The sequence below is a fragment of the Budorcas taxicolor genome, chromosome 17 (genome assembly GCF_023091745.1).
Source record: "Budorcas taxicolor isolate Tak-1 chromosome 17, Takin1.1, whole genome shotgun sequence".
NCBI classification, from domain to species: domain Eukaryota; kingdom Metazoa; phylum Chordata; class Mammalia; order Artiodactyla; family Bovidae; genus Budorcas; species Budorcas taxicolor.
The window spans coordinates 62456168-62483279 of NC_068926.1; the positions used below are offsets into that span (position 1 = coordinate 62456168).

The 27112-nt window shown below is 49.0% G+C and overlaps 1 protein-coding gene and 1 long non-coding RNA gene across 2 annotated transcripts in view; one reads left to right on the forward strand and one right to left on the reverse strand.

Annotated features, from left to right (window-relative positions):
• Window positions 1–4068, forward strand: part of LOC128062044 (uncharacterized) — a 17394-nt gene extending 13326 nt beyond the window's left edge. Inside the window, exon 3 of the long non-coding RNA XR_008200793.1 lies at window positions 3992–4068. This is a non-coding gene — a long non-coding RNA (uncharacterized LOC128062044). The remainder of the gene's footprint in view (window positions 1–3991) is intronic.
• The window catches only part of ALDH2 (aldehyde dehydrogenase 2 family member), a 25029-nt gene extending 2531 nt beyond the window's left edge, over window positions 1–22498 (reverse strand). The window contains exons 1-11 of the mRNA XM_052654381.1: window positions 22315–22498; window positions 13264–13368; window positions 12019–12159; window positions 11108–11187; window positions 8529–8640; window positions 7907–8035; window positions 7156–7269; window positions 5250–5352; window positions 4450–4634; window positions 1873–2037; window positions 58–215 (exon numbers count right to left, since the gene is read on the reverse strand). Coding sequence (XP_052510341.1) covers window positions 58–215; window positions 1873–2037; window positions 4450–4634; window positions 5250–5352; window positions 7156–7269; window positions 7907–8035; window positions 8529–8640; window positions 11108–11187; window positions 12019–12159; window positions 13264–13368; window positions 22315–22437 — 1415 coding nt within the window. The 5' untranslated portion in view covers window positions 22438–22498. The remainder of the gene's footprint in view (window positions 1–57; window positions 216–1872; window positions 2038–4449; window positions 4635–5249; window positions 5353–7155; window positions 7270–7906; window positions 8036–8528; window positions 8641–11107; window positions 11188–12018; window positions 12160–13263; window positions 13369–22314) is intronic.
• Window positions 22499–27112: the final 4614 nt, after the last annotated feature.

Sequence of the window (27112 nt, forward strand, 5' to 3'; positions counted from 1 at the left end):
AAAGACCCTGGCTTGGGCTCTCTGCCTGGGTTGTGAAGGGCTGCGGGAGGCCCTTACCACACAGTGCCGGCCTGGAGGGCCTGGGACAGGTAATTGGCCTTGTCCAAGTCCTTCGTGAAGACAGCTGCAGCCAGCCCGTACTTGGAATTGTTGGCTCTCCCAACGACTTCCTCCATGCTCTTAAACTTCAGAATCTGCATCACTGGCCCAAAGATCTGGGATGAGACAGCATGAAGGGTGGGTGTGGCAGACGCACACCCACATGTTAGCCAGCTCTCGCCAGCACTGAGCAGGTGGTTCCAGCAGCCCCCAGACACACTGAGGGTGCTGACAGTCCCCGAGGGAGATGGCAGCTCCCATACTCGCTGGAGCACGAGGGAAGGAAGCCAGCTGGTGGCCTTCTATTATGTGCTACGGGCCTTACATACCGTAGCTTATTTCTAAACAGTCCTGTGAGGTAGGGGTTTGCACTGACAAGTTACATGTAGATTTAGTTTCAAAGAACTTAAGTCAGTCATTCAGCCAGACACGCATCAGATACTGAAGAAACAGCTATGAAGAAGTTAACTAAGCACAAACAGGATCTCTGATCTCAAGATGTTCCAGGTTTATCTTACACCTTCCCTGTCTTATATCTGAGCCATTTCTTCCAGGAATCCTGCTTCCTTTTAAGTGGGCAACGGGATTTAGAAACCACAACATGGGAATCAGATGTGCTTCTTGTTGTTGCAGCGTGGCTGCTCTCAGCCCTGTCAGGGGAGAGCCCCAGGGAACGGATCCTGATGTGATCCAGTGACTGGCCTATGACCAGGACATGTGCGGAGGGGGAGCCCAGAGGAGCTACCTGGCCCGAATGAGTGGTGGGAGGCGGGAGGTCAGGAAAGGCCCCGAGAGGTGACAATCAAGTTGGGACACCACAGAAGCAGAAACTGGCCAAGCCAGAGTCGGGGGGAGGAGCAGGGAGGAGGAAAATGGAGTTCCAGGCACCAGCGCCCATTCTTTTTTTTGGCGCCCATTCTTAAAAAATCTATTTGCCACTAAAAGGAAGTAGGACTTTGTGAAGAAACAGCTGATGCCAGGACTGGGTAGAGAGTGTCAAGAGGGAAGTGAGAAGACTGCCAGGAGCCCATATCATAGCTGGAGCAAGAGATGGGGCATCGTGCACTTAGGGCACTAGCAAAGCAAAGGAGCCCCTGCCCTCCTTAGAAAATGAATATTTTCCCTTTCCGTTGAGAATGAAAAAAAAAGATCAAAGTAGTCATGATGGCGAAAAGAGGCAGAACTTTGTTGTATTTTCCTATCCTGATTTTTGCTCTCTTTTTTTGAGTTATCAATGGAAGAGGGTGGCAGTGTAATATTTTCCCTGTGTAAGGCCACTAAAGGGCTTCATCCTCCCGGCTCTCCAGTGTCTGTAGAGCACCTGGCACATAGTAGGCACTCAGAATGATTTGTGAAGCAAACGAATGAGACAGTTGCTGCCCTACGTTCATAATCAGTACCAAGGAGGAGAAGATCAAGGGACTCTAGCCATGCGGGGAAGCCTGGCTTCTGACCTAGTCCAGAGTCCTGCTGGCATGAAGGCCATGAGAAGTGCCGGGAAGAATCCTGCCTTGAGTCCCACTCACAGGGACCAGAACACACGCAGGACCTGCAGGCTTGGCCAGGGAATTCAGAGACTGCCCCCAACCACTGGCCGCCACAAGAGGCTGAAGAGAAGCACAAGGTCAGCAGTGAGCTGCAAATGGTTGGTCTTAACGCACTGAGCCCGGATTTGACCCAAGGTCAGCAGATGGGTCATGGGTCAAGATGCTGGGCTGAACTGTCCACGTCTTCTCCTAAGAACATTCCCTTAAGTGCTGGACCCATACTGACCTCCTCCTTTGCGATGGTCATGCCATCTTGCACGTCTCCAAACACGGTGGGCTGGATGAAGTAGCCACGGTCAGCAGCCGCCCCTCCACCACACAGCAGCTTCGCCCCCTCCTCCTTCCCAGATTTGATATAGCCAAGGACCTTTTTAAACTGCGTTTCATCCACCTGAGGGAGAAGAAGCCCAGAGTTATATGGATGCTACAGCCAGACGTCTCCTAGCTCTAGTCTTAGAACCACACAGGCATGGAGACACCTGGGAAATGGGCCAGATCATGAATGCTCCACACTCAGTCACTCCGTCGTGTCCAACTCTGCAACGCCATGAATTGTAGCCCACAAGGCTCCTCTGTCCATGTGATTTTCCAGGCAAGAATACTGGAGTGGGCTGCATTGCCCTCCTCTAGGGGATCTTCCCGACCCAGGGATCAAACCCACATCTCATGGCTCCTGCATTGGCAGGTGGGTTCTTTACCATTAGTGCCACCTGGGAAGCCCAGATCATGAATGCTGCTGCTGCTGCTGCTGCTGCTGCTGCTGCTAAGTCGCTTCAGTCGTGCCCGACTCTGTGCGACCCCATAGACGGCAGCCCACCAGGCTCCCCCGTCCCTGGGATTCTCCAGGCAAGAACACTGGAGTGGGTTGCCATTTCCTTCTCCAATGCATGAAAGTGAAAGTGAAGTTGCTTAGTCGTGTCTGACTCTTAGCGACCCCAAGGACTGCAGCCTACCAGGCTCCTCCATCCATGGGATTTTCCAGACGAGAGTACTGGAGAGGGTTGCCATTGCCTTCTCCGATATTAAGCCCACCATTTTTGTTTTTCAAGTATGAGATTACTAAAAATTTTAACTAGTACAAAAATACATTGATGGTAAAGTATGTTATATACTCTGTAATATTCATATACTATTAGAAGAACTGATAAAACAGGTCAATTATACCTCAATTTAGAAAGGAAAAAAAAGGACCGTAAGCTGGTACAGATCTTTGGGCAAGTGTCTTAAAAATTAGGCAAAAAATTAGAGGTTCATATCCTTTGACCCAGCTACTTAACTTCTAGGAATTTATGCTACGTGTGACAAAGGGACCTGAACAAGAATAGTCACTGGGGAATATCTTATAAAAGCAAAACGCAGAAACAATCCTAAGTATACATCAGTAGAGGAGCTGGTTAATATAATTATGGTATATCCATATATTGTATCATCAATAACAGATAAGTCAACTAACACAGAAAGATAGCCTAAGATATTTCTTAAAGGGGAGAAAGCTTGTAGAATGAAATATATTCCAACTTTTGTTAAAACAAACATACCAAAATGTAATTCTGTGTGTGAGTGTGGTTGGTTACCTATGGGAAATGGACATGGAGGGGAAAAGGGGAATCTTACTTTTTACTGTAAACTCTTTTTTATGAAGTTTTTAATACAAATCTGTATTACCTTAATAATTAAATAGCCACAAACCACAAAGAAAAGTGAGAGAAAAAGAGATGCTGTAATGGTAGATACATGTCTTGATTCATTTGTCGAAACCCACAGAATGTACACCACCAAGGGTGAACTCTAATGCAAGCTATGGACTTTAGTTAATAATACAACAGATATATCAAACCAAGGCAAGATGTTAAAACCAGGAGAAACCAGGGAGTGGAAAGGTTCGGGGTTTATGGGAACTCTGTACTTCCTGCTCATTTTTCTGAAAAAACAGAATCTGTTAAAAAAAAAAAAAAAGGCTGCCTGGGCTGGCCCCAGATTCTGGGGAGTGGACACCAGCAACACAGGTGCTCCCAGGACAGTGGAGCCCACAGAGAAGCCCCCATGGGCCCTCAAAGTGGGCTCAGGGCTGCACACAAGGGGCCTGTGGGGGCAAGCACCCCTGATTCCTGACCCTATGGTTCCTCCTCCCTGGAAGGAGGTGGCCAGCACGGGGCCCTGTGGAGAGTGAGCCCAGGACAGGCTGGGTCTAAGGACAATGCTGGGAAAAGGACCAGGATACGAGAGGAGGTGGTGGGGAGAGGTACTGCTGTGTTTCTTACTGTAATTATTATTGACTATTAATTAAAATGAATACATGTTCATGGTAAAAAAGCAAATTTTTTTTTTAATTTTCAATAAAACAGCTCAGAAGAGTATAAAGTGAAACGAAGTCCCTCTGCTACCCATACATGGCCTTCTGCTCACCTCCCAGAAGCAGCTGCAGCAAACAGGTATGCATGCATGTGTCGTTCTGGTCAAGGCATTTTTAAGATGGCCAAGGTCCAGGAAACACGTGTTCCCTTTCCCATAGACACTCCTCGTATTTATTATGTGTGTGTAACTTACAAAGGGTAAGTGTAAGTGTAACTTTCTACTGTTACTTTCCACTTCACGGCCACTCTGGGAGTTAGGAAGGGTAGGCATTACAGGTGAGAGACTGGTGGCTCCGAGACAGCAGGTGGCTTTCCACGGGCACGCAGCTGGTGCCTGGCAGGGCTGAGCCTTGGAGTCGGGCCTGCCTGACTCAGGGAGTCCAAGGCCCTTTCTGCTTCTCCGTGGCGGCTCTGGACACTTGAGACCTGAGTGTAACCACCGAGCTTACCTGCGGCCCCTGCTCAGTCCGGCTGTCAAAGGGGTTCCCAACCACACGAGACTTGGCCCGGGCAACACTCCGTTCCACAAACTCGGCGTAAATGTCCTCCTGCACAAAGGTCCGCGAGCCTGCACAGCAGCACTGGCCCTGGTTGAAGAACAGGGCGAAGTGGGCCTGCTCCACAGCCCAGTCCACTGGGGAGACAGAAGGCAACCACGATCAGAGGAGAAGGAAAGGCCTGGCCCCTGTGGTGGCTGCTACCTATTAACACTGCCAACAGCACTCATGCCCTCTGGGTGCCAGACCCCGTGTGGGAACAAGACAGGCCTGACCTCTCCCTCCTCCAAGCATGGAGACCAAGGGGCAGACAGACACGAAGAGCAGCGGTCCTAACCCGCTACGGTCATGAAGCCAAGGGCGGCTGGAGGACGAGCCAGCTGCCCTGTGACCATCAGGGAAGACTCCCTCAAGGCAGACAAATCTAGGAGCATCTCAACAGGACCAGGAAAGAGGACGTGATGGGGGCAAAGTAGCCTGATCTGACAGACAGCAAGCTGCACAGCTCGGCCAGTCAGTAGCTCAGCCCGGCTGGATTACAGACAGCAGAGAGGAGAAAGGCGGGGGACAGGCCACGGCCACACAGGCCGGAGGGCCACGCTGAGGAGTCTCACTTTCATCCTGAGGGCAGAAACCAATCCAGTGATGATAAGGATGGCAGAGCCAAGTGGGACCACAGGAGACATAGCTAGTGGCAGGTTGATATCAGACCTCTGCCTCCTCCCTCCCCAAGCCCCCCAAAAAAACCTTACTATCAGCATCTGACATGATGATATTGGGACTCTTTCCTCCTAGCTCCAGGGTCACTCTCTTGAGGTTACTCTTCCCCGCAGCAACCTGGATTAGGTGGCCAACCTACAGGGAGGCATAAACAGGGACAAAGTCTTAGTGGAGAAGAGAAGAGCCAAACGTTCTCACAGGCACAGAACAGAAGCCCCCACAGCTTGAGGGAGCAGCTGGATTAGAAGAGACCTGGGGAATTTCACTACATCTGGCCACTCACTCACACAGCAGCCCCACCCTCTGAGCTCCCAGGGTGACAGCAACGTAACGACAACAAGCAGTCAGAGTCACTGCCGTGTGGCTGCCACCTCCTGAGCACCATCTACACACCAGACACAGAGCTAAGTGCTTTGTGAGCATTGAGGTCAACCCTCTAAACAACCTCAGAGGGAGGGCCGACTCTCCTCCTCCACTCAGAAATGTGGGAGTGGCAGCTCAGAGTGGTCAAGTCGCTTGCCCACAGTAAACCTGGAACCAGAATTCACACTGGGCAAACTGCGTCCAGCACCAGTTCAGACTCGCCATCCCGCCGCCTCCTCACAGTGATCTAAATGGTATCCCCCGCACACAGCAAGGATGGGGTGCTTTTCACCTCCATATTCCAAAAGCCTGCCACAAAGACACCCCTGTGCTTATCTGTTGGGTGAACACACATTATCTCGGTCGGGAAACCATCCCCGCTGCCAGATTCCCAATATCCCCTTGAGGCGTTGATTTAGGTGGTGACTAACCCCAGAAAGAGTGGACCGTGTCACCTCAGCCACCATTCTGCCCTCCCGCAACCGCCATCTCTACGTACAGACTGAACGTTTGAAGGTATCTTCATCTCAGGGGAATCATTTTGAAGATCCCCTTTATTATGCTGTTCAGTGTGCCTTCTCTAAAGTCATGGGATAAAGCCTTCCAAGAATTCAAGTTACCTCTTTAGAATGAATTTTGTCCCTGCTTCCAAGGTAATTATGTTTAAGGAATCCCCAGACATCTTATACATCTTTGCCTCTCCAGGGCCTGGCCCAGAGCGGCACTCACTCATTCATTCACTCACCAAGTACTTACTCTGGGTTAGACCTTTGTTGAATAAGCTTTATCTCACTCACGCCAACCCTGGGAGGTGGGCAGAGTTATTATCCCTATTTTACAGATGGGGAAATGGAGGCTTCAGGAGGCTGACTTGCCTAAGGTCACATAGCTAAGTAAGTGCTGCTGAAACACTTAGTTTGACTCCAATCATCTCCGCCACTACACCACACCTACATCTCTACTGCATAGACACTACCATCCTCAGTCTAAACACGAATGAATGGAGCCCCCAAAGACATGCAGTGAATCACCCCAAGTCATAATGTCAAGGCTGGGATTTGAACTCATGTCTCCCGGAAGCCCACTCTCTTTAATCACCAGGACAGAACCAGTCAAAGAGTCTGACACAGCCCAGGTGCTTTGACCTTGGGCAGGCCGGCACCTCTGGGCTTTAGAAGTCTAGCCAGCCTTGGCTTCTTTATCCCACATGGTATGTCAACCCACCCCCTGTCCCCACAGCAGCTGGCGTGTCAACCATTCTACAGAGGGCTCCACCCTGATGGTCTCTGCTGGCACACCTGGGCCCCTCACACAAGCCACTCAAAGACAGTCCTGGGGCAGACCCCCATGCAGTGCCCAGAGGCTAATCTTATTATTAGTTTTTGTTTTGACCGCACCACTTTCAGGATCTTAGTTCCCTAACCAGGAACTGAACCCTGGCCCACAGCAGTGAAAGCGCCAGGTCCTAACCACCAGGAAACTCCCCCCAGAGGCTGATCTTGAACTCACCATCCTCTGAGGACCAAGGCGCTTGAGCCACATGCACCACAAGCCTGAGGTGCTGGGATGCCTTACCTCAGTGGAGCCGGTGAATGCCACTTTGTCCACGTCCTCATGGGAGGCGATGGCAGCTCCAGCCGTGGGGCCAAATCCAGGAATAATATTGACCACACCTGGAGGAAAGCCAGCCTGTGAAAAAAACACCAGGGACACTGGAGTCATTCTCCTGCTCCACGGAGTCCAGACAGAGGAATACACATCCCTTCCCAGAGAGGCTGAGGCAGTCGGCCCAGCACCCAGGTAAGCAGTCTTACTGGGTGCTGCTCAGGAGTTCTGGATGGTACAGTGAGGAACCTGTTTTGTGGGATTCCCTGTGGCTGCTGCCCCGACCCCTATGGCACTCAGAATGATAATCTGCACAGGGCTGTTGTTCAGTCACTCAGTCATGTGACTCTGTGAGCCCATGGACTGCAGTACACCAGGCTTCCCTGTCCTTCACCATCTCCTAGAGGTTGCCCAAATTCATGTCCATTGAGTCGGTGATGCTATGGAATCATTTCATCCTCTGCTGCCCTCTTCTCCTATCTGCCTTCAATCCCTCCCAGCGTTGGAGTCTTTTCCAATGAAAAGGGGTCTGGCAATGAAACCCAACATAGAAAAGAGGTGATAGGGGGGTCACCTAGGCTGAAGTGTGTTGAGCAGAGGTGAAGGGGGTCAGGCCCTGAGCTACAAATACCCGGCCCCACTAGGGTGCCCCTCATCCGAACTCCTATAGAACAAGCCTTTAAAAAGGCGTTTAGAGGTCAAGACAGACACAGCCACGCACCTCCTTAATCAGGTTGGCCACATAGAGGGCAGTGAGTGGAGTCTGCTCAGCCACCTTCATCACAACCACGTTTCCCGTCGCCAAGGCTGGGCCCAGTTTCCAAGCTTGCATCAAGAGCGGGAAGTTCCACTGCAATCAACAACAGCCACTGCCAAAATCTCAGCCAAGAGCTACAGCAGCTGCAGAAAGTGGCAGCCAGAGAGCGGAGATTCTCTGAACCTCTCCTGTTTCCCTCAGAACTCCATTACAGATGAAGACAGGCGAGCAGGCAGGGGGCCGGGGACAGTACCAGTGACTCGTGCTCACTGATGCTTTTACCATTGTGGCGGCACCACACTGCATTCACGCCTCCCTCCCAGCCTCAGACAGCTACTCTCACTTCCACTTTTCAGATAAGGAAACCAGTTCCTAGGGGCATCAGTGACTTGCCCAAGGTCACAGAGTTCACACACGGCAGTACTGGTTGGTTTTGTTAAAACCCATGTTCTCAACCACTGCCCATGCCACCATCCAACATCAACCCACAGACCTTTCCACCTTGGCAATGAACCTGCCCGAGACTGCTGCCTCCCACAGCGCTCCTGATAAACCTTCACGTGTTTGTTTTGAGTCTAAGACTCACTGGGATGATCTGCCCACACACTCCCACAGGTTCATGGCGGGTGTAGCTGAAGTAGTCCCCGTCGATGGGAATGGTTTTCCCGTGGTACTTGTCAGCCCAGCCGGCATAGTAACTTAAAAAAAGAAAAATAACAACTCAATCAGTGACTGTTGGGGACCCTGTAAACCCTGGCAGAAAGCAAAGGCTCAGACTGGTCCAGCTGGGTCTTTCTGATAACTGCCCTTGCTCTTGGCTTTATTTCCAAAGAGTTAGCTAACCACTAGGGTCTCAGTAATTCATTCTAGATAACTAACCTCGAAGCCTCAGACTCACTTGGGGTGCTCGTAAAAAAGCACCAAATTCTAGGTACCCACTTCGGACTTATTCAGCTGACTCACTGGGGCCTATGCCCAGGAGTCAGTATTTTTAATAAACAGATATATTAAACTGTGACTGTCTTACCAGTGCAGCACCGTAGGTTATTATCTGAGAACCATGGCTCCACTCTAGTGGGAAAGTGCACACTCATCTAACAGCTGGCACTTGTGTGCACAACACCATACTACCACCAAGGCAGCAGTGGCCAGAGACCAATCAGTGACTGAGTTCCCATCCAGACACACGGGACACCAGGGGTGAAAAAGCACTGCAGGCTAGTCGAGGCGAAGAGCCATGTGCGTACAGTATGTAATGATTTTCAGGGAAGCAGGACAACAAAAGACGGGGGAGAGATGCAACACGCAGGGTGAAAGAGCTTTCAGAAATGAACGTGTCTGCTGAAGTTAGTCCAAGACCAGAGTTGACCTGGGTGTGAACATGGGTGTGTGACCCTGGGGAAAAAAATAGCCAGGGAGTTATTTTGCCAGTCTGTACAAAGTAAGGTATTGCTGCTCCCTTCCTCTTAGGCCTATGTGGTGTGGGTCTGCATGCCTCAGGACAGGTGTTGAATCAGCACATTAGTATACTGCTCAGACTCAGGAGGGCCTGGCGATTTGCATGGGGTTCACCCAGCCACTCCCTCTTGGGTGTTCTTGCAGAGCACTCTCGATCTTGGCACGCCTGTCATTTGGGGCTGGAAAATTCTTCACTGTGGGAGCTCTCCTGTACCCACTAGGATTTTTAAAGCATCCCTGGCCTCTATGCACGAGATGCCAAGTAGCACCACTCCCTCCCAGTTGTGATAACCAAAAATGCCTCCAGACATTACCCACCGTCCCCTGGGAGACACAGCAGCCCTGGCTGAGAACCCCTGTCACGAGAGAGAACCACTATTTTGTTCTCCAGCCCATATGTCTCCGACTCTGCTTCTTCCCCTCCACCCCTGTCCACATGGGCACAGGGCAGCAGCCATTATTGGTATAATGACCTGTCCACCCGAACCACAGCCGGTCAGACTGAATCAGGGCCGCTCCTCCAGGAATCTGGCACGAGGACTAAGGGGCTGAGGTCAGTCTGGCTGGAATCAAGCCCTGAGAAGAAAGCCCAGGAGTGGGCAGCCAGGTTCCAGCATGCAGACAGGCCCTAAAGAGGCTGGGGTAGTCAATCAAGAGAAGAACGCAGCAAGGAGGCAGCCGTGAGAATCAATGGCCTTGGTGGTTTAAGACCCCTCACTCTCTGTAGCTACCCAAGTTAGCCTGAAACCTCTTATTCCTCATCTTGTATTTCTCGGTTATTAAAATGTTTACGGTTAAACCCAAAGCTAGCAAGAGGAAGCAAATAATGGAGAACAGAGACAGATGAATTGAAAAACAGAAAAACAACAGAATCAACAAATTCAAAAGCTGGTTCTTCGAAACGCTCGCTAAACTGACAGGCCTTTAGCTGGACTACGGAAAAAGGGGAGGGATTTCTCTGGTGGCCCAGTGGCTAAGACTCCGCATGCCAAATGCAGGAGGCCCAGGTTTGTTCCCGGGTCGGGGAACTAGATCCCGCATGCCACAACTAAGACGTAGCACAGCCCACTGAATAACGTTTAAAAAGAAAAAAGAACGCCAGTCTATGTCTGATGCAGGATACAGCATGCTTGGGGCTGGTGCATGGGGATGACCCACAGAGATGTTATGGGGAGGGAGGTGGGAGGGGGGTTCATGTTTGGGAACACATGTAAGAATTAAAGATTTTAAAATTAAAAAAAATAAAATTAAAAAAAAAGGAAAAAAAAAAAAAAGAAACCATACTACAATATATAAATATATCAAAGTAACACTATATACCTAAAAAAATAAAAAGAAAAAAGAAGCACCAATAACTAAAATCAGAACTGGAAGTAGGGACATTATGATTATAAAAAATGAGATCTAAATGATCATGAGAGAATGTGATGTGCCACTATAGCCAAAAATCAGATAACCTCAAAGAAAGGGACAAATTTCAGCTAACCCATGAATTACCAAAACTGAAAGAGAAGACGCGTAAGACTCAATTACAGTTTTGGTACGGAGGGACGGTTCCCCCTGAGATGGAGTCTCACTACGTTCCCCCAGCTCCGGTGATCCTTTCACAGCCCTCCAGCAACACTCCCCACCCACTCACCCACCCCCACCTCCCCCTCCCCCTCACTGGCACAGCCACAACAAAGAGCAGGAAGCCTGAGCCCATACCGCAGGCACTTGAGGACCATGTCCAAATCCACCAGGTAGGAGATGACATAGGGCTTGCCATTGTCCAGGGTCTCCAAGGCCTGAGTGGAAAAACAAACAAACAAACAAACAAACACAAGATCAGCACAGACGGGTGGGCACAGGAATGAATCAGAGCAAATCAGGTGATGAGCAGCATGGAGGCTCAGCATGGTACGAGGAGGGCTGGTGGCCCCTTTGTGCTGAATTTTAAGGCACCTCTGGCCCTCTTCAATGGAGGGAGCATGGGGGTGGATGGGAGGAAGGAGGCACCAACTTCTCATTCAGTCATTTCATAAACATTTGTTTCAAGCTTCTGCTCTATGGCAGATCGATGTTAGGAGTACAGAGATGACCACTGGGAGCTTATAGAACAAAAAGCCAGCAAGTAAGGACACAAATCATTAGTCACAGTGTCAGGACCAGGCAGGGTCTAGTAGACCATGTTGAGGGAACAGGGCTTTATCCTAAGACCACGGGATGCCATGGAGGGCTTAAGAGCAGAGCACCATGGTATAATTCGTCTTCTGGAAGGTTCACTGTGGTTGCTATGTGCAGGATGGATTGGGAGAGGTGAGGGTATTGCCCCCTGGTTTCTTCTGCCTCTTGCAGCCAGGGAGGAGCCCCAGCACATAGCAGGCTGTCCATCTTCTGGGCTGTCTCCAGGAAGGCCTCCCCATCACAGCCCCCTCCCCACCCATCTCCTTTCTTAGACCCATCACATCAAAGGAAACACTCAAGAGGCTCCCAGGGTTGATACAGGGGCAAACCCCAAAGGTGTCCCACCTACACCATTCTGGTCAGTTACTTGTCAGCAATGCAACCCCTTCCTGACTATCTGTGGGATCTCCATTCTCCGTGCAGGTTGAGAAGGGAAGAGGTTGAGAACTCACTGCCAGGTAGGTCCGGTCTCGCTCAATCAGATCAGCCAGGCGGTTCAGTAGCCGGCCCCTCTCGGACGCGTCCATGCGGCGCCAGGGCGAGCCCAGCTGGAATGCGGCCCGGGCTGCCTTCACTGCCCTGTCCACGTCTGCCTGGAAAACACCCACCCAGGCACCTCAGGCCTTCTCAGCAGTAACCTCCAAATACCTCCTGACCCACTGCCAAACGCACCCACAGGGGCTCCAGTCGATACCAGTGGAGACACTGCCCCCAAGCAGTTCCTCCCAGCCTCGAAGAGCTCTGCCGACCAGGTTTAAGATGAGCAGCTTCTCAGGAGTCAGAGTGGGAATGAGGATGCTGATGGTTTCCCATTTCCGAATCCCCCAAAGAGTTATGTAGAGAGCAGCAACACGGGGATCAGCACTTAGAAACTGGCCATTTCTGCCCCCGCTTCCTTCCCAAACAAGTCCAGTAAAATTAACCATTCCTTCTGAAATGCCTGGCAGTCTACAACACATGCAGGTTTAACCAGCTTCTCTTTCCTTGGGGAAGCATTAAATTCAACACAGCTAGCATTTTTCATAGAGGCAGATGTGTATCAAGAGGTGGGGAGCATGGTTGTAATTAATATTAAATACATTTACCATTAGACTATGAGTCAGAAAAGTATCCACACTTTCTTTTAGCACAGGAAGCTAGGCTTTAAATGTGCGTACAGAAGACTGTCTTAAAGCAGAGGACAGGAAGCATTCTTGAATCATTTGTTAAAGCTTTTTCTGTTTTAAAAAACGAAGTGTTTTTTAACTGAATGTTTAATTTTTTAACTTTAATATTACTGTTTTTTTAATTATCATGGGTATATGTAAATCAAAAATATACCACAGACACCATAGCGAGATCTCAGAAGACCCAAATTGTGCTCAACAAGATTTCCAACCAGTTGTGCACTTCCCTTCTCTGACCTTCAGCTTCCAGGTCTGGGATGGAGAGACTGGATTAGACGTTCTCAAATTAAATTCCAAGTTGGCAGTTCTACAGCTGTATGAATTCTTGAACCAGGGTACAATCTAGCACTTTTATCTACAAGGAAGAGTTTCTGTGGCTTCACTTACTCAAAAATCTTAAAGGGCATTGTAGTTATGAAAGTAATACACGATAGTTTCAGCCACACGAAAACCAGTGTTAAAGAGTGAAACTACCCTTGCCCATCCCCAACCTGCTCAGCCCTGCCCTGAGGTTAAGTCACCAGTTCTCACCTTGTCCCCTTCAGCCACGTGACAGATGACGTCCCCAGTGGATGGATTGACCGTGGGGAAGGTTTTCTTGCTAACGGCATCATGCCACTCATTGTTTATAAAGATCTGCAATGAAAAGGAAGAAAGTCTTGAGGAGCAGCTCTCAACCTGATACTGACCACCAGCAATGTTCAAAAAAAAACAAAAAAATCAGACAGAACAAATAGGAATTAACTTCAGAGGTATGTGGCCTAGAAGTTAAAAGCACAGGCCTTGGAGACAGTCCTAGCTGGAGCACCCACTCTGCTAAAAGTACTGAGGTAATGCATTAATCCTTTCGATGCCCTGGTTTCTTTGGCCCGAAAATGAAGACTACATACCTTCCTTATCAGTTATCTGCATCTACCACTGTGTGCTGCTGCTGCTGCTAAGTCGCTTCAGTCGTGCCCAACTCTGTGTGACCCCATAGACGGCAGCCCACCAGGCTCTGCCGTCCCTGGGATTCTCCAGGCAAGAACACTGGAGTGGGTTGCCATTTCCTTCTCCAATGCATGAAGGTGAAAAGTGAAAGTGAAGTCGCTCAGTCGTGCCTGACTCTTAGCGACCCCATGGACTGCAGCCTACCAGGCTCCTCTGTCCATGGGATTTTCCAGGCAAGAGTACTGGAGTGGGTACCACTGTGTGACATGACCTCAAAATCTGGTAGCTTAAAATGATTTATTACCATCTCTCACAGTTGGGTCCATTGATTGGGCTCAGCTGGGCAGGGCTTGGTCATGTGGTTGCAGAGCGAGGGCACCTGGGGCTGAAGATGCAAGATGCCTGCTCACTCGTGTGTCTGTGGCCACACAGGTGCTTGGGCTTCCTGACTCCATGGCAGACTCAGGCTAGGCAGACCTCTCACATGACAGCTGGCTTCCCGGAGTGTTCAGCAACACCAGGCTGAAGCTAGAAGGCTTCTTCCTTTTTTTTTTTTTTTTTAAGTCTTCTTTGTTTAATTTACTGACCTTTATTTTCTGGCTGCGCAGGCTGTTCACTGTGGTGTGAGGGCTCTTTGCTGCGGCACATGGGCTTCTCTGGTTGGAGCACAGGTTCTCCAGTTAACGGCACACAGGCTTAGCTGTCTCATGGCATGTGGGATCTTTGTTTTCCCCAACCAGGGATCGAACCCACATGCCCTGCATCAGAAGGCAGATTCTTAACCACTGGGCCAACCAGGGAAGTCCCTGAAAGGCTGCCTAAGATCTAGCTTCAGAAGTCATACAGCCTTATTTCTGCTACCAAATTCCATCAGTCACGTTATGTCCTAGAAACCACCATTCCTCTACCACACTACTGCCAGGGTCATTATGAGAACTGAGTTATATTCGTCTTTTCACCCCTTCAGTACGTATTTAGTGAACATCTGCAGCAGGGCGCTGTTCTAGGGCTGAGGACACAGAGTGGGATCCAGACTCAGGAAGGACCTTTCTTTCGTGGAGCTGGCATTCTGGTAGGCACAGAAAGTAAAGACACAATCGAATATACAACGCAGCCTCAGACTGCAGTCTTAAGTGCAAAAGAGAAAAGCAAGATGCAGAGAGAGTCCTGAAGTGGGGAAAGATAGAGAACTCTAGCTGGGATGGTCAAGGAGGGCTTCTCTGAAGACCAGACATTTGACTTGAGCCCTGACTGATGAAAGGAGCCAACCGCAGGAAGGGGCGGGTGGAGGAGGAGCAGTGCAGGCCACAGGGACAGCAAGTGCAAAGGCCCTGGGGCAGAAGTAAGTCTGGTGTGTTAGAGAAAAAACAAAGGTGGCCGGAGTTACTGGTGAACAAAGAAGAGAGTGCTAGGAGGTGGGGACAGAGAGGAGGGTGGGTCCTGTGAAGCAAGCTGTCCCCTGAGGCTGGGGAAATTGGTCTCAGGAAGCGGGCTGAGGTGTTTCAGTCCCTTTAACCAAGGCTGGGGCGAAGGTCACAGGTAGGGTGAAGTCAAGGCCATCAGTCCAAGGCCTCTCTGCCTTCCTTTCCCAGGGGCTCTCCTGGGCCCCAGCATCCTACGCAGCGGTGGGGTGGGCCTGGCCCTGGCTGAGGACCCAGGCAGTTGTGTACAGTCACTCAGCCAGGTTCTCTGGAAATGTATGTGGGTTTCACTTCAGTTGGCTGATCCTCAATCTAAAGGGAAAAAAGACACCTCTGTTTCTTCCTACAGGAGGGCTGGGAAGTGAGCAACAGGTCACTTCCAGTGGAGGGTACAGGTGTGGCAGAAAGAGTTCAGCCAGGTGGACCCAAGTTCAGGCTGGACTGGGCCACACCCTGCCTGCGTGCTCCCCTCCGAGAAATCAGCTTTACCTCCTGGTGAACTTGGAGGAGAGGGAGGCCCAGGGGGAGGGGCAGAGATAACATCCATGGAGGAAGGAGGAGGGCCTGGCACACAGTCTGTGACCACTCTGAGCATCTGTTCCCATCGCCACCTGAGTGCAGGCTCAGGTTTCCAGCCTCACACCCACTGCTTCACGGATGCACTTGAAGCCAGAGATGAGTACCTACAGAGAGAGGCAGGCCGCAGCGGTGGGGTGACACAGGCTGGCCTTGAACTGTACCCTCCTCTTGACTGAGATGTCAGCGCCTGGTCCCATGAGGATGTTCCCCCCTCACACCTACATGTCATGGAAATGGCTAATGACCGTTATTTAGCTACTCGTTATACGGCAGCCCCTGTATTGGAAGCTTTCCAAAACTGGATCATTCCCATTTAAACTTCATAGCAAACCTAGGTGAGTTTCATCCTCTCTACAGTGGGGGATGGGGGTGGGGGACACTAAGGCACAGAGAGGCCAAGCCACCTGCTCAAGGTCACACAGCAGTGAAGGCAGAACCCAGATCTGAACTCAGGTCTTTGGAACTCTGAGACCTGTGCTCTTTGCCCAGTTCTTCTCAACTCCAGTCCAGAGCCCATGTCTGCCTTCCAGAAGGTCAGAACTCTTTTTTCTTAATCTCCACCTTTTTGGTTTACTTACTGCCCTACTGCAAGTTTGATTTTGAGTTTTTATTATGGGTGCTGTAAAAAAGCACAGCCTCTAAGCCACACAGACATGGGCTGGAATCCTGGCTCTACCTCTCTCAAGCTGTAACCCTGGCCCAATCCCTTCACCTCCGGATGCTTCATCAGTCTCTGGAAATAATATATCTGGGGGCTTAAATGTGAGGGTGAAATTCCACAAGGGGTGTAAAGCTCCTGGGCCAGGACCCCACGCACACCGTGTCTCACCACCACAGTCCCTGCGTTCCTCCAGATCCCTGCATGGTAGCACGCAGAATTAGTCTATCCTGAGAAAGTCTCCACTGTTATTTCACAAACATCAGGAGGTATGAAGTGGACAACAGGCCAGTCTGGTGAAACTCCCCAGGTCCTACACCCTTCCTCCCTGGGCAAGGCCCACACTGTCCCCTAATCTTAGTCCAGGATCCTGGCAAGACCGTTCCCTGGCACTGGCCTGCCTCTCAGGGGCCTGAATTTGCTGAGTCACTCTCCATTGTTGAGTTTTCAACAGTCCATCCTCCCTTCTAACTATCAGGATAAGCTGGAGTTTGCAGAAACCTGGAATCTTCCGTTTATAGAGTTCCCACTTCCCCTCTCCTAGAACCAGGCTTTAATGGTCTCCTCCTTGGGGAGGTGGGGCAATGGGGGGGCCAGGGTGAGAAGCGTTCCCAGACTGAGGCACTGCCAAAGTTCTGCTTGAATAAACACAAGAGCAGACTCCAGGCCAAACGCTTCCTGACCTCTTGAAACCCAAAGCCAAACTTACATAACATGTTAACCCAGTCACCCTGGGAGGCGGTCCTACCAGGCCCTCACTTCCCCCTTCTAGCCTCTAGAGCAGTACAGACCACAGGGTGCCTGCAGGAGGGGCCGGGGACAGGAGGAACCAGAAGGGCCCCGGAGCTGCAGGGTGAGCAGGAAGAGAGCAGAGGGTGCTCTGGGTGCGTACCAGGACCTGCACTGCTGCTGGGGTTCTCAGGGGCATGGGACAGACACGGGGAGCATCCACTCTCAGTGGCGATCATGGACTTTTATTTTGTAAATTGCTTTTTTTAATGAGTGAGTTTATCTTGGACATTATTCCACAGGCATATCTGTCTCACTATTTTAAGCAACACAGCAATCTTCAAAACTTAACAGATGGCAATTTGTTGAATCATGTCCTACAAATGCACTTTAGGACAAGTTTTCACTACAAGCAGACCTCAGAGAGAGATTTTATTTTCAGTCCAGACCACTGCAATAAAGTACTGTAATAAAGGGAACCACATGAATCTTTAGGTTTCCCAGTGCATATGAAAGGTTTGTTTACACTATACCAGTCTTTTAAGGGTGCAATATCATGATATCTAAAACAAAAAGAAAAAAAAACAATGTGCCTACTTTGAACTGAAAAAAACCTTACTGCTAAAAAGTGCCAGTCATCTTCCGTGCCTTCAGCAAGCCGTAATTTTTTTTGCTGCTGGAGGATTTGAAATATGGTGAAAATTACCAACACATGACAGAAAGACAGGAAGGGAGCAAACGCTGTTGGGAAAAAAGCACTGACAGACTTGCTCCATGCAGAGTTGCTACAAACCAGTTTGTAAAAAAAGAACAAAAACACCACAGTATCTTCAAAGTGCAGTAAAGCACAGCGCAACTAAATGAGCTCTGCCTATACTCCTGACGGTGCTGCTGCAGCGAACATCCTCTGACTTGACGTGCATCTTTGCAAAGCTGGGGCAGGTTACTGTATAAAAATTAGAACTGCTGAGTTGCAGGATAACACTCAGATATCTTGTATTCCAGGTCCCCGCATATTAGGAAATGTGAACAGAAACTTGGGGGGAGGGGAGAAGCTGGGGCAGGGACAGTAGAGCTGAGAGCAAGGACTGCAGGACCCCGCAGAGGAGTCTTAACCAAAGTGAGGACACAGGGATAGTCCAGTGCAGCCTCCATCCCATGGCAATGGACAGTCATCATCTGCCCATGGTCTTCAAGAAAAGGTTAAATGCCCTTCAGTAGCTCCAATTTACAGACACAGGACACATTATAGAAAGACCTCATTTCCAAGCTCGGATGCATGAAAGAATTCGGGATCCATTACCTAGGAAATCTACATCCCTGGAATATGTTCTTTTCCCTAAGAGTAACCAAATGCTTGGCTTTCTATCCTGGATGGCTTCTGCCAGCATCTGATTTTTCAGTGGCAGTTGAGTACTTTATGTCAAAGAGAAAACATATTATCTTTGGTATTGCAAGATCCTAAGGAGAAACATTCAGGATCTGAACCTTAGAATGCCACACGCATTCAGACTTTTCCATACAATCATCTAGATATCTCCTGGTTAGTTTGGGGTTAACGGCCGTTCCCTGGCACCGCCCCCAAGCCCTCCTCTGTCTCCTCCACATCCCCCAGGGTCTTTGATCTCACATTCCTGGATTTTCACCACTTTCAAGATGGAAGGGCTGACTCCACTGTGGACTGTTTGGCAGATAGGCAATTTCAATTTGTTGACATGTCTGTGGGATTATGGTTGGGCAATCTCTATCTCACTGCAATCCCTTCTCTGGCCAATTTCAACACTCCCAATATGTCCCCACAATCTTGTTCACATTAACTCCACAATTCTTTGCAAAAAGGCCCTTCTGAGTAGAACTCTTAGGTTCCCATGCCCTGCTACTAGAACACAAGATTGTAAACAGTTTCATAAATGTCAACCTTCAATATTTACTGAGCAGTAATTACATATTTGCCTACCAGTGCAGGAGATGCAGGTTTGATCCCTGGGTTGGGAAGATCCCCTGAAGTAAGAAATGGCAACCTACCCCAGCATTCTTGCCTGGGAGATCCCACAGATTAGAGGAGCCTGGTGGACTACAATCCATGGCGTCGAAAAGAGTTGGACATGACTGAGTACACACACACAAATTATGTTCCAGTCTTGGTGTGGGAATATAAATGTGAACACAAACTTGGCTCCTCCTTTCCAATTTAAAACATTCAGTTCAACTATCTCGTAAATATTTACATCCTTTTTTGACAAGGCCTGGTCATGAGGCATCATGGCATGAGGTCTTGTGTGTTCAGAGCTAACAGAGCTAATCTTGAACCCTGGTTTCACACAAATGTGAACTTGACCTCCCTGAGCCTCAGTTTCCTCATCTATGCGATATGGTTCCTACAGTTGTTGGGAGGATGAAACGTGAAAATGTAGGTTCAAGTCATCAGGCACAGTGCCTGACAGATCATAAGTAATCAATCAACATGGTTATTGGGTCACAGAATTCACATGTATGTCCACAACACACATGACTAGCCTCAACATTGTCCTAACCCAGGCACCTCTAACTCAGCCAGTTCCCACCATGCTCTGGGCATACTAAACAGCATTTCTGTTTATAATAGAAGCAGAAGAAAACCAAGGTGGGGCCAGTGAAATCCTCTGATTCCCTGGGTTGCCCAAATCTATTGTTTCTACAAAGTCTCGAAAATCCTCAACAAGCAGTAAAAGCAGTGCGATCAACATGGGGATATTTTACTTGACTCATTCAGCCTGCAGCCAACTCCGAACCACAGCCTAGCCCAACAGAGGTTTTGGTTCATTCCATAAGACTCTGCAAGGAAAACAAGGTAATTCAAAACTCCTATTCTATATATATCACCTGTTGGCAGTGGTAATAGGAATCCATCCAGGACAAGTTGAGGCAAGAGGACCCCAAGAAAGTCGACCAAAGCACCCCACTGTACCTCTTCTAGTTAGGAAACACAAGTGGGAGGAAAAAGATCCACTGCCTATGCCACCCCCTCTTCAAGGAGAGACCCAACAAACTTGAAATGCAGCATTCTGCACCCCCAGTCACCACCACCATGTCCTTGGATGAGAAAACCCAGCGCCTACAGAAGCAACTTCAAAGCCTAGGTCACAGCTCCTTTGGGGCAAGCTCCAGGATCCAGAAGAGTTCACTGAACATCAAGGAGTCAATAATCCCCAGGGAAATGTTGGAGCATATGATCTAGTTTGTACCTAGAGTCCCTGGTAAGAAACTTAAAATATTCAGGGATTATAAGAACTCAACACTGAAAACCACCCAAGGAGCTTTAAAATGTGCCTGTGCAGCAGAATGTCATCCTCATGTGAACTGCTTTGCAACCTTGGGAAACGTAAGATTGGAATCTACTGATTTAGGAAGATAACCCAGATGCATTGTTCAATGAGACAGAGTTTCAAAACAGCAAGCACAAGGATCTCATTTAAATAGGAAAAAAAAAAAAACCCACCTAGTGCAAGCTCACTTGCCCAATGCTCTTATATACACACGTGTGCACACGTGCCCACAAATTTACCTTAAAATTGTTCTTGGAGGGAGTGCGATGGAATACGCTGGAAGTTTTACTTCTGCATTTGTAAACAGTGAGCAACGGTTACTTTTATGATCTCAAAGAAATGTGATAAAAGCAACTGCAGAAAGATTTCACTCAGCATTTCAAACTAACTCTAGAGAAAACTCTAGAGTCAGGACCTGTCCTATCTACCACGGCTATGCGCGCACACATCTGGACCCTGCTTCCTCACCTCCACGTGAGCACAAAGGAGGAGGATCCTTAGACTCTGTGGCCACAAAAGCTTGGGGTGCTGCTGTCTTTCCGTTGATATTTCTGCGTGATGTGCAAGTCTTTCAAGCATGAACTCCTTCCTCCTTAAGCGGCCTACTGAGGAAGCAGCAGCTGCTGCTTTTTTCGGCTTGTGTTATGCAAACGACATCTTATTTTATCCTTTGTTTTTATTCCCTTGCTAATGACGATTTTTAACACACTTCAAGGGGCTTCCCTGGTGGCTCAGTGGTAAAGAATCCGCCTGCCAATGCAGGAGAAGAGGGTCCAATCCCTGGGTGGGGAAGATCTCCCGGAAAAGGAAATGGCAACCCACTCCAGTATTCTTGCCTGGAAAATCCCATGGACAGAGGAACCTGGACACCGCCACCCTTTAAATCACACAGATGTGCCCTTACCCGCTGCCAGGGTGTAGATTTGCAGTGAAGCTCCAGACTAGACAATCAAGTCCCCTGTTGAAAGCAGCCAGCCAGAGGCTGGCTCCCCAGCATCTTAGTTCAGCAGTGACCCCTATATTCCCACCTAGAGTTGCAACAAAAATACCACAGAAGTTTCTGGTTATTGGCTTACTCTTGGGAGCCCAGATGTGAACCCCAGCCTGACCACTGATTTGAGTCTTTGGGTAACTCACTGCATCTCTTTGAAAACTCAGTTTTTTCATCTGTAAAATGGAGATAACCACAGTACCTGCCTCACTGGGCTGCTTAAGGATTAAATGGCCAATCAGGTAAATGCTTAGACTGGTGCGAAGGAGGTGCAGAGAGAATAGGAGCTGTGACTCCTCCAAGTGCCCATGCGGTGCGCGAGCCCCTGTACTCATTCTCCGGCCCCTCCCCAGGCTACAGAAGAAGGGGAAGCTCAGAGAAGGGCAGCAGCTACACTTGTGAAAACAAAACAAACTCTTTCATAACCAGTCTCCTTCTTGGTGAATTCTCCAACACTTTACCCAAACTCAAAAGTCAAGAGAGAAAATGTGCCAAAGTCCTGGTTGACCAAGAAGTCAGCCACTGGGAATCGAGGTTATACTGGAAAATCCTTGCTTTGATCAAAGAAAGAAACTTTGGAAGGTGCAGACACCACCGCAGGATGGCACTGAGATGGCGAGGGTCCCCGCCCTTTTCCAGTTCCCAGCAGTGGAAGCAGCCAGGACGTCAGGTGGCCATGGCCGTGGCCTTGGCCTCTGCATTGGGGAACTGGTGAACTTTTAGTTGAAAAGGACCCCTTTTTCCTGTTTTCCCATTTGGTCGAGGGCATGAGTCAAGAGATAAAAGATGACGAAAAGACAAAACGGCTCCTGCAAAGAGGGTCTTAAACGGACATGTCCTCTGGATGAGTGATGTCGGATGAAAGAGCAACTGTGAGCAAACCCGTGAGACCCAACGGGATAAACTGAGGCCCGAACAGATCCAGTCCCTTCCCACCCGGCAGAGAACAAAGCACGCGGGCGGCCTCACCTGGTTGTAGAAGACCTCAGGCTGCTGGTTGGGGGTCGGCACGGCCTGGGTGGCGGCGGACAGCAGGCGGCGGCCCTGGCGGGGTCCGAGGCGGGCCGCGGCAAGCGCAACGGCGCGCAACATGCCGAGGCTGGAGCTGGGACGCGGGGGCTCGCGAGGCCGGCTGGAGGCTGACTGCCTGCGGGGCGCGTCTCCGCGCGGGGCTCCCTCTCCCCGCCCCCTGCGCGGCCGCCAATGGGCAGCCGTGGGGCGGGGCCCCGCGCCTCCCCCACGCCTGGGGCGGAGAGCCCTTCCGCAGCTCGTCTCCAGCGCCGAGGGGGCAGGAGTGAACCTCGGCGCTGGCCTTCCGCGGGGCCTCTCACTGCCCCACGCAGGGCGCGCCGCCGATGTGGAGTAAGAGGCTCTCCCGAATTCAGCGCACTTTGACTGAAGCCCTAATCTATACAGGCCTGAGCTGGAGCGCCCCTGGCCCTGACTTCCGGGGGCTTACGCTCCAGGGCATTACTCCCCAACCTTTGGGCAGCAGGCACCAGTTTTGTGGAAGCGGGTGTCGAATGGTTTCAGGATGATTCAAGCCCATTACATTTATTGTGTATTTTATTTCCAGTCTAATGCCCCCCACTGATCTGCCCGGAGGTACCAGTCGGTGGCCCAGAGGTTGGGGACGTCTGCTCTAGTGGGAGAGGCCAACCTTAAACCAAACACGAGATAATTTCAGATAGTGAGAAGGGATGTGAAGGAAATGAAGGAACCAGGTGAAGAGGGACTTGGGGCTGAGGGCACCCGCGGTCAGGAATTGACCCTGAAACCTCAATGGTAAAGATCGTGGGACTAAGGAAGTGTGGCAGGAGGAGCGGGGAGAAGGGCAGGGCCCTGCGATGGGGCTACCTGACTTATGCTGCGGAAAAGACTGGAGGCCAGGGAACAAGGCAGAGTGAATTGAGAGGTGAGGTGAGAGAAGTGGGCAGGGCAAGAGCTGGAAGGATCTTAGAGGCAGTGGGGAGGGGTTTGGAAGGGAAGGATTCATCTAGGAGAGACAGTGAGTGATCCTGTAGAAGGATCTCAGTTCCCTGCTCAGGAATTGAACCTGGGGAGCCTGGATAGAAACCAGGGATACTAGTCAGGGAACTAGATCCCACAGGGTGGCAACTAAAGATTCCGAATGCTGCAACAAAGATCAAAAATCTTGCATGCCCCAACTAAGACACCGCACAGCCAAACAAATAAACATTAAAATATAAAAATTTAAAAATAAACAGACTTTTCTGGGTCAAGCCTGTTTCATTGGCTAGAAGGCAGTCATGTGGCCACTCCACCGCATAAAGGAGTCTAGGAAACAGGCTGTGCCATATGTTTAGTTTCTCAGTCATGTCCGAACCCTTGCGACCCCATAGACTATAGCCCACCAGGCTCCTCTGTCTATGGAATTCACCAGGCAAGAGTGCTGGAGTGGGTTGCCATGTCCTCCCTCCTTAATGGGAGGAAACAGAGTTCTGTGCCCAGAAAGAAGCGGCAATAAGTTTGGGGATCAGCTGTAGAGATAAACTGCAAAGTGAGTCTCCCTCTCTTCTCTGAATGCAGCACCCACCCACACTTCCAGGTTCCCCTTCCCCAAGACGGCTTGCTTTTTCACTTCCTAATCTGTGTAGGTGTTTGCTATGGCCAGCTCATTCTCTTGACAAAACTCTATTAGCCTTTGCCCTGCATCATTCTGTACCCCAAGGCCAAATTTGCCTGTTACTCCAGGGGTTTCTTGACTTCCTACTTTTGCCTTCCGGTCCCCTATAATGAAAAAGACATCTTTTTTGGGTATTAGTTCTAAAAGGCCTTGTAGGTCTTCATAGCACCGTTCAACTTCACCTTCTTCTGCATTACTGTTCAGGGCATAGTCTTGGATTACCTTGATATTGAATGATTTGCCTTGGAAATGAACAGAGATCATTCTGTCATCTTTGAGATTGCATCCAAGTACTGCAAAACCAGGTTGATTATATTCTTTGCAGTCAAAGATAGAGAAGCTCTATACAGTCAGCAAAAACAAGACCGGGAGCTGACTGTGGCTCAGATCATGAACCCCTCTATTGCCAAATTCAGACTTAAATTGAAGAAAGTGAGTAGGGAAAACCACTAGACCATTCAGGTATGACCTAAATCAAATCCCTTACAATTATATAGTGGAAGTGAGAAAAAGATTTAAGGGACTAGATCTGATAGACAGAGTAGCTGATGAACTGTAGACAGAGGTTTGCGACATTGTATAGGAGACAGGGATCAAGACCATCCCCATGGAAAAGAAATGCAAAAAAGCAAAATGGCTGTCTGGGGAGGCTTTACAAATAGCTGCGAAAAGAAGAGAAGTGAAAAGCAAAGGAGAAAAGGAAAGATATACCCATTTGAATGCAGAGTTCCAAAGAATAGCAAGGAGAGATAAGAAAGCCTTCCTCAGTGATCAGTGCAAAGAAAAAGAGGAAAACAATAGAATAGGAAAGACTAGAGATCTCTTCAAGAAAATTAGAGTTACCAAGGGAATATTTCATGCAAAGATGGGCTCAATAAAGGACAGAAATGGTATGGACCTAACAGAAGCAGAAGATATTAAGAAGAGGTGGCAAGAATACACAGAAGAACTGTACAAAAAAGATCCTCATGACCCAGATAATCACCGTGGTGTGATCACTCACCTAGAGCCAGACATCCTGGAATGTGAATTCAAGCGGGCCTTAGGAAGCATCGCTACAAACAAAGCTAGTGAAGGTGATGGAATTGCAACTGAGCTATTTCAAATCATAAAAGATGCTGTGAAAGTGCTGCACTCGCTATGCCAGCAAATTTGGAAAACTCAGCACTGGTCACAGGACTGGAAAAGGTCAGTTTTCATTCCAATCCCAAAGAAAGGCAATGCCAAAGAATGTTCAAACTACTGCACAATTGCACTCATCTCACATGCTAGCAAAGTAATTCTCAATATTCTCCAAGTGAGGCTTCAACAGTACATGACTGAGAATTTCCAGATGTTCAAGCTGGTTTTAGAAAAGGCAGAGGAACCAGAGATCAAATTGCCAACATCGTCTGGTGCCAGGGTCCAGCCTCAGCAGAGTCCAGGGATATCCTCAGGATGGACGATGTCGGCAAATGAAGAAAAATAGAGAAAGAGATAAGGAAAGACACGGGGTGACCAAGCTTCTTTGGTGAGCGAGGCCCATTTACTTTATTTTCCTCGGGGCTTTTATACCCTGAGTTATACATACAGCAAGGTGAAAAATGCAGTCAACTCAACATTCCATCAGTAATAACTTTTATCGATATCAGGTTTCTTCCTGCAAGAGCCTTATTTTTTGTACATCATCTTCTATCCCGGAGGCCTGTTGATATTCCATGACCTCTTTTTGATAAATGTTCGTCAGCCAGAACAATAATCTTCCCTTAAAGTGTTTCTTCTTAAACTCCTAGCCTGTATCACCCTTAAAGTACAGAGTTACATTTCTATGGAGCAAGGATTCAGCGGGTTAAAGCAAAGAAAGAACTTATTAACACAAAGTCTAATGTTGCTAATGCTAAGGCTATTACTTGTTTCTACTACATCCTGACTATATGCACTCCCAGGAACACAATGGATAAGGGATGTGAGAACTTGGCAGCAAGCATAGGCTCAACAATGTTGCAAGAGTCTTGATAAACCTGCCAAGTAAGCTAGAATGCTAACAGGGGGTTTGAACTGAAACACTCTTATCTTGCCCAGGAGACTTATTAACTAAAGCCCTAAGTTAACTCTTTCCAGCAAAAGGTGGTCGGCCCCCTGTTAATGTCAGGGGAGTTGATGAAAGGCATAAAATAGTAAGACAGACAGATTCTGGTTTGGGGGTAGATGCTCGAGCAAGTCCAGGTGGGTTCCTTGAGTCCCGATCTCGCCTTTGCCCATCAGGCCTCTTCCTCATGACCTTTGCCAAGGGCGGGATTCTCCACGCTGGCTCCTGGCAGTCTGGATCATGGAAAAAGCAGGAGAGTTCCAGAAAAACATCTATTTCTGCTTTATTGACTATGCCAAAGCCTTTGACTGTGGATCATGATAAACTGAAAAATTCTGAAAGAGATGGGAATACCAGACCACCTGACCTTCCTCTTGAGAAATCTGACCTGTACATAGTTCAGGAAGCAACAGTTAGAACTGGACATGGAACAACAGACTGGTTCCAAATAGGAAAAGGAGTATGTCAAGGCTGTATATTGTCACCCTGCTTATTTAACTTATATGCAGAGTACATCATGAGAAATGCTGGGCTGGATGAAGCACAAGCTGGAATCAAGATTGCTAGGAGAAACATCAATAAACTCAGATACGCAGATGACACCACCCTTATGGAAGAAAGTGAAGAAGAACTAAAGGGCCTCTTCATGAAAGTAAAAGAGGAGAATGAAAAAGTTGACTTAAAGCTCAACATTCAGAAAACTAAGATCATGGCATTCGGCCCCATCACTTCATGGCAAATAGATGGGGAAACAGTGGAAACAGTGTCAGACTTTATTTTTTCATCTCCAAAGTCACTGCAGATGGTGACTGCAACCATGAAATTAAAAGATGCTTATTCCTTGGAAATAAAGTTACGACCAACCTAGACAGCATATTAAAAAGCAGAGATATTACTTTGCCAACAAAGGTCCGTGTAGTCAAGGCTATGGTTTTTCCAGTAGTCATGTATGGATGTGAGATTTAGACTATAAAGAAAGATGAGCACTGAAGAATTGATGCTTTTGAACTGTGGTGTTGGAGAAGACTCTTGAGAGTCCCTTGGACTGCAGG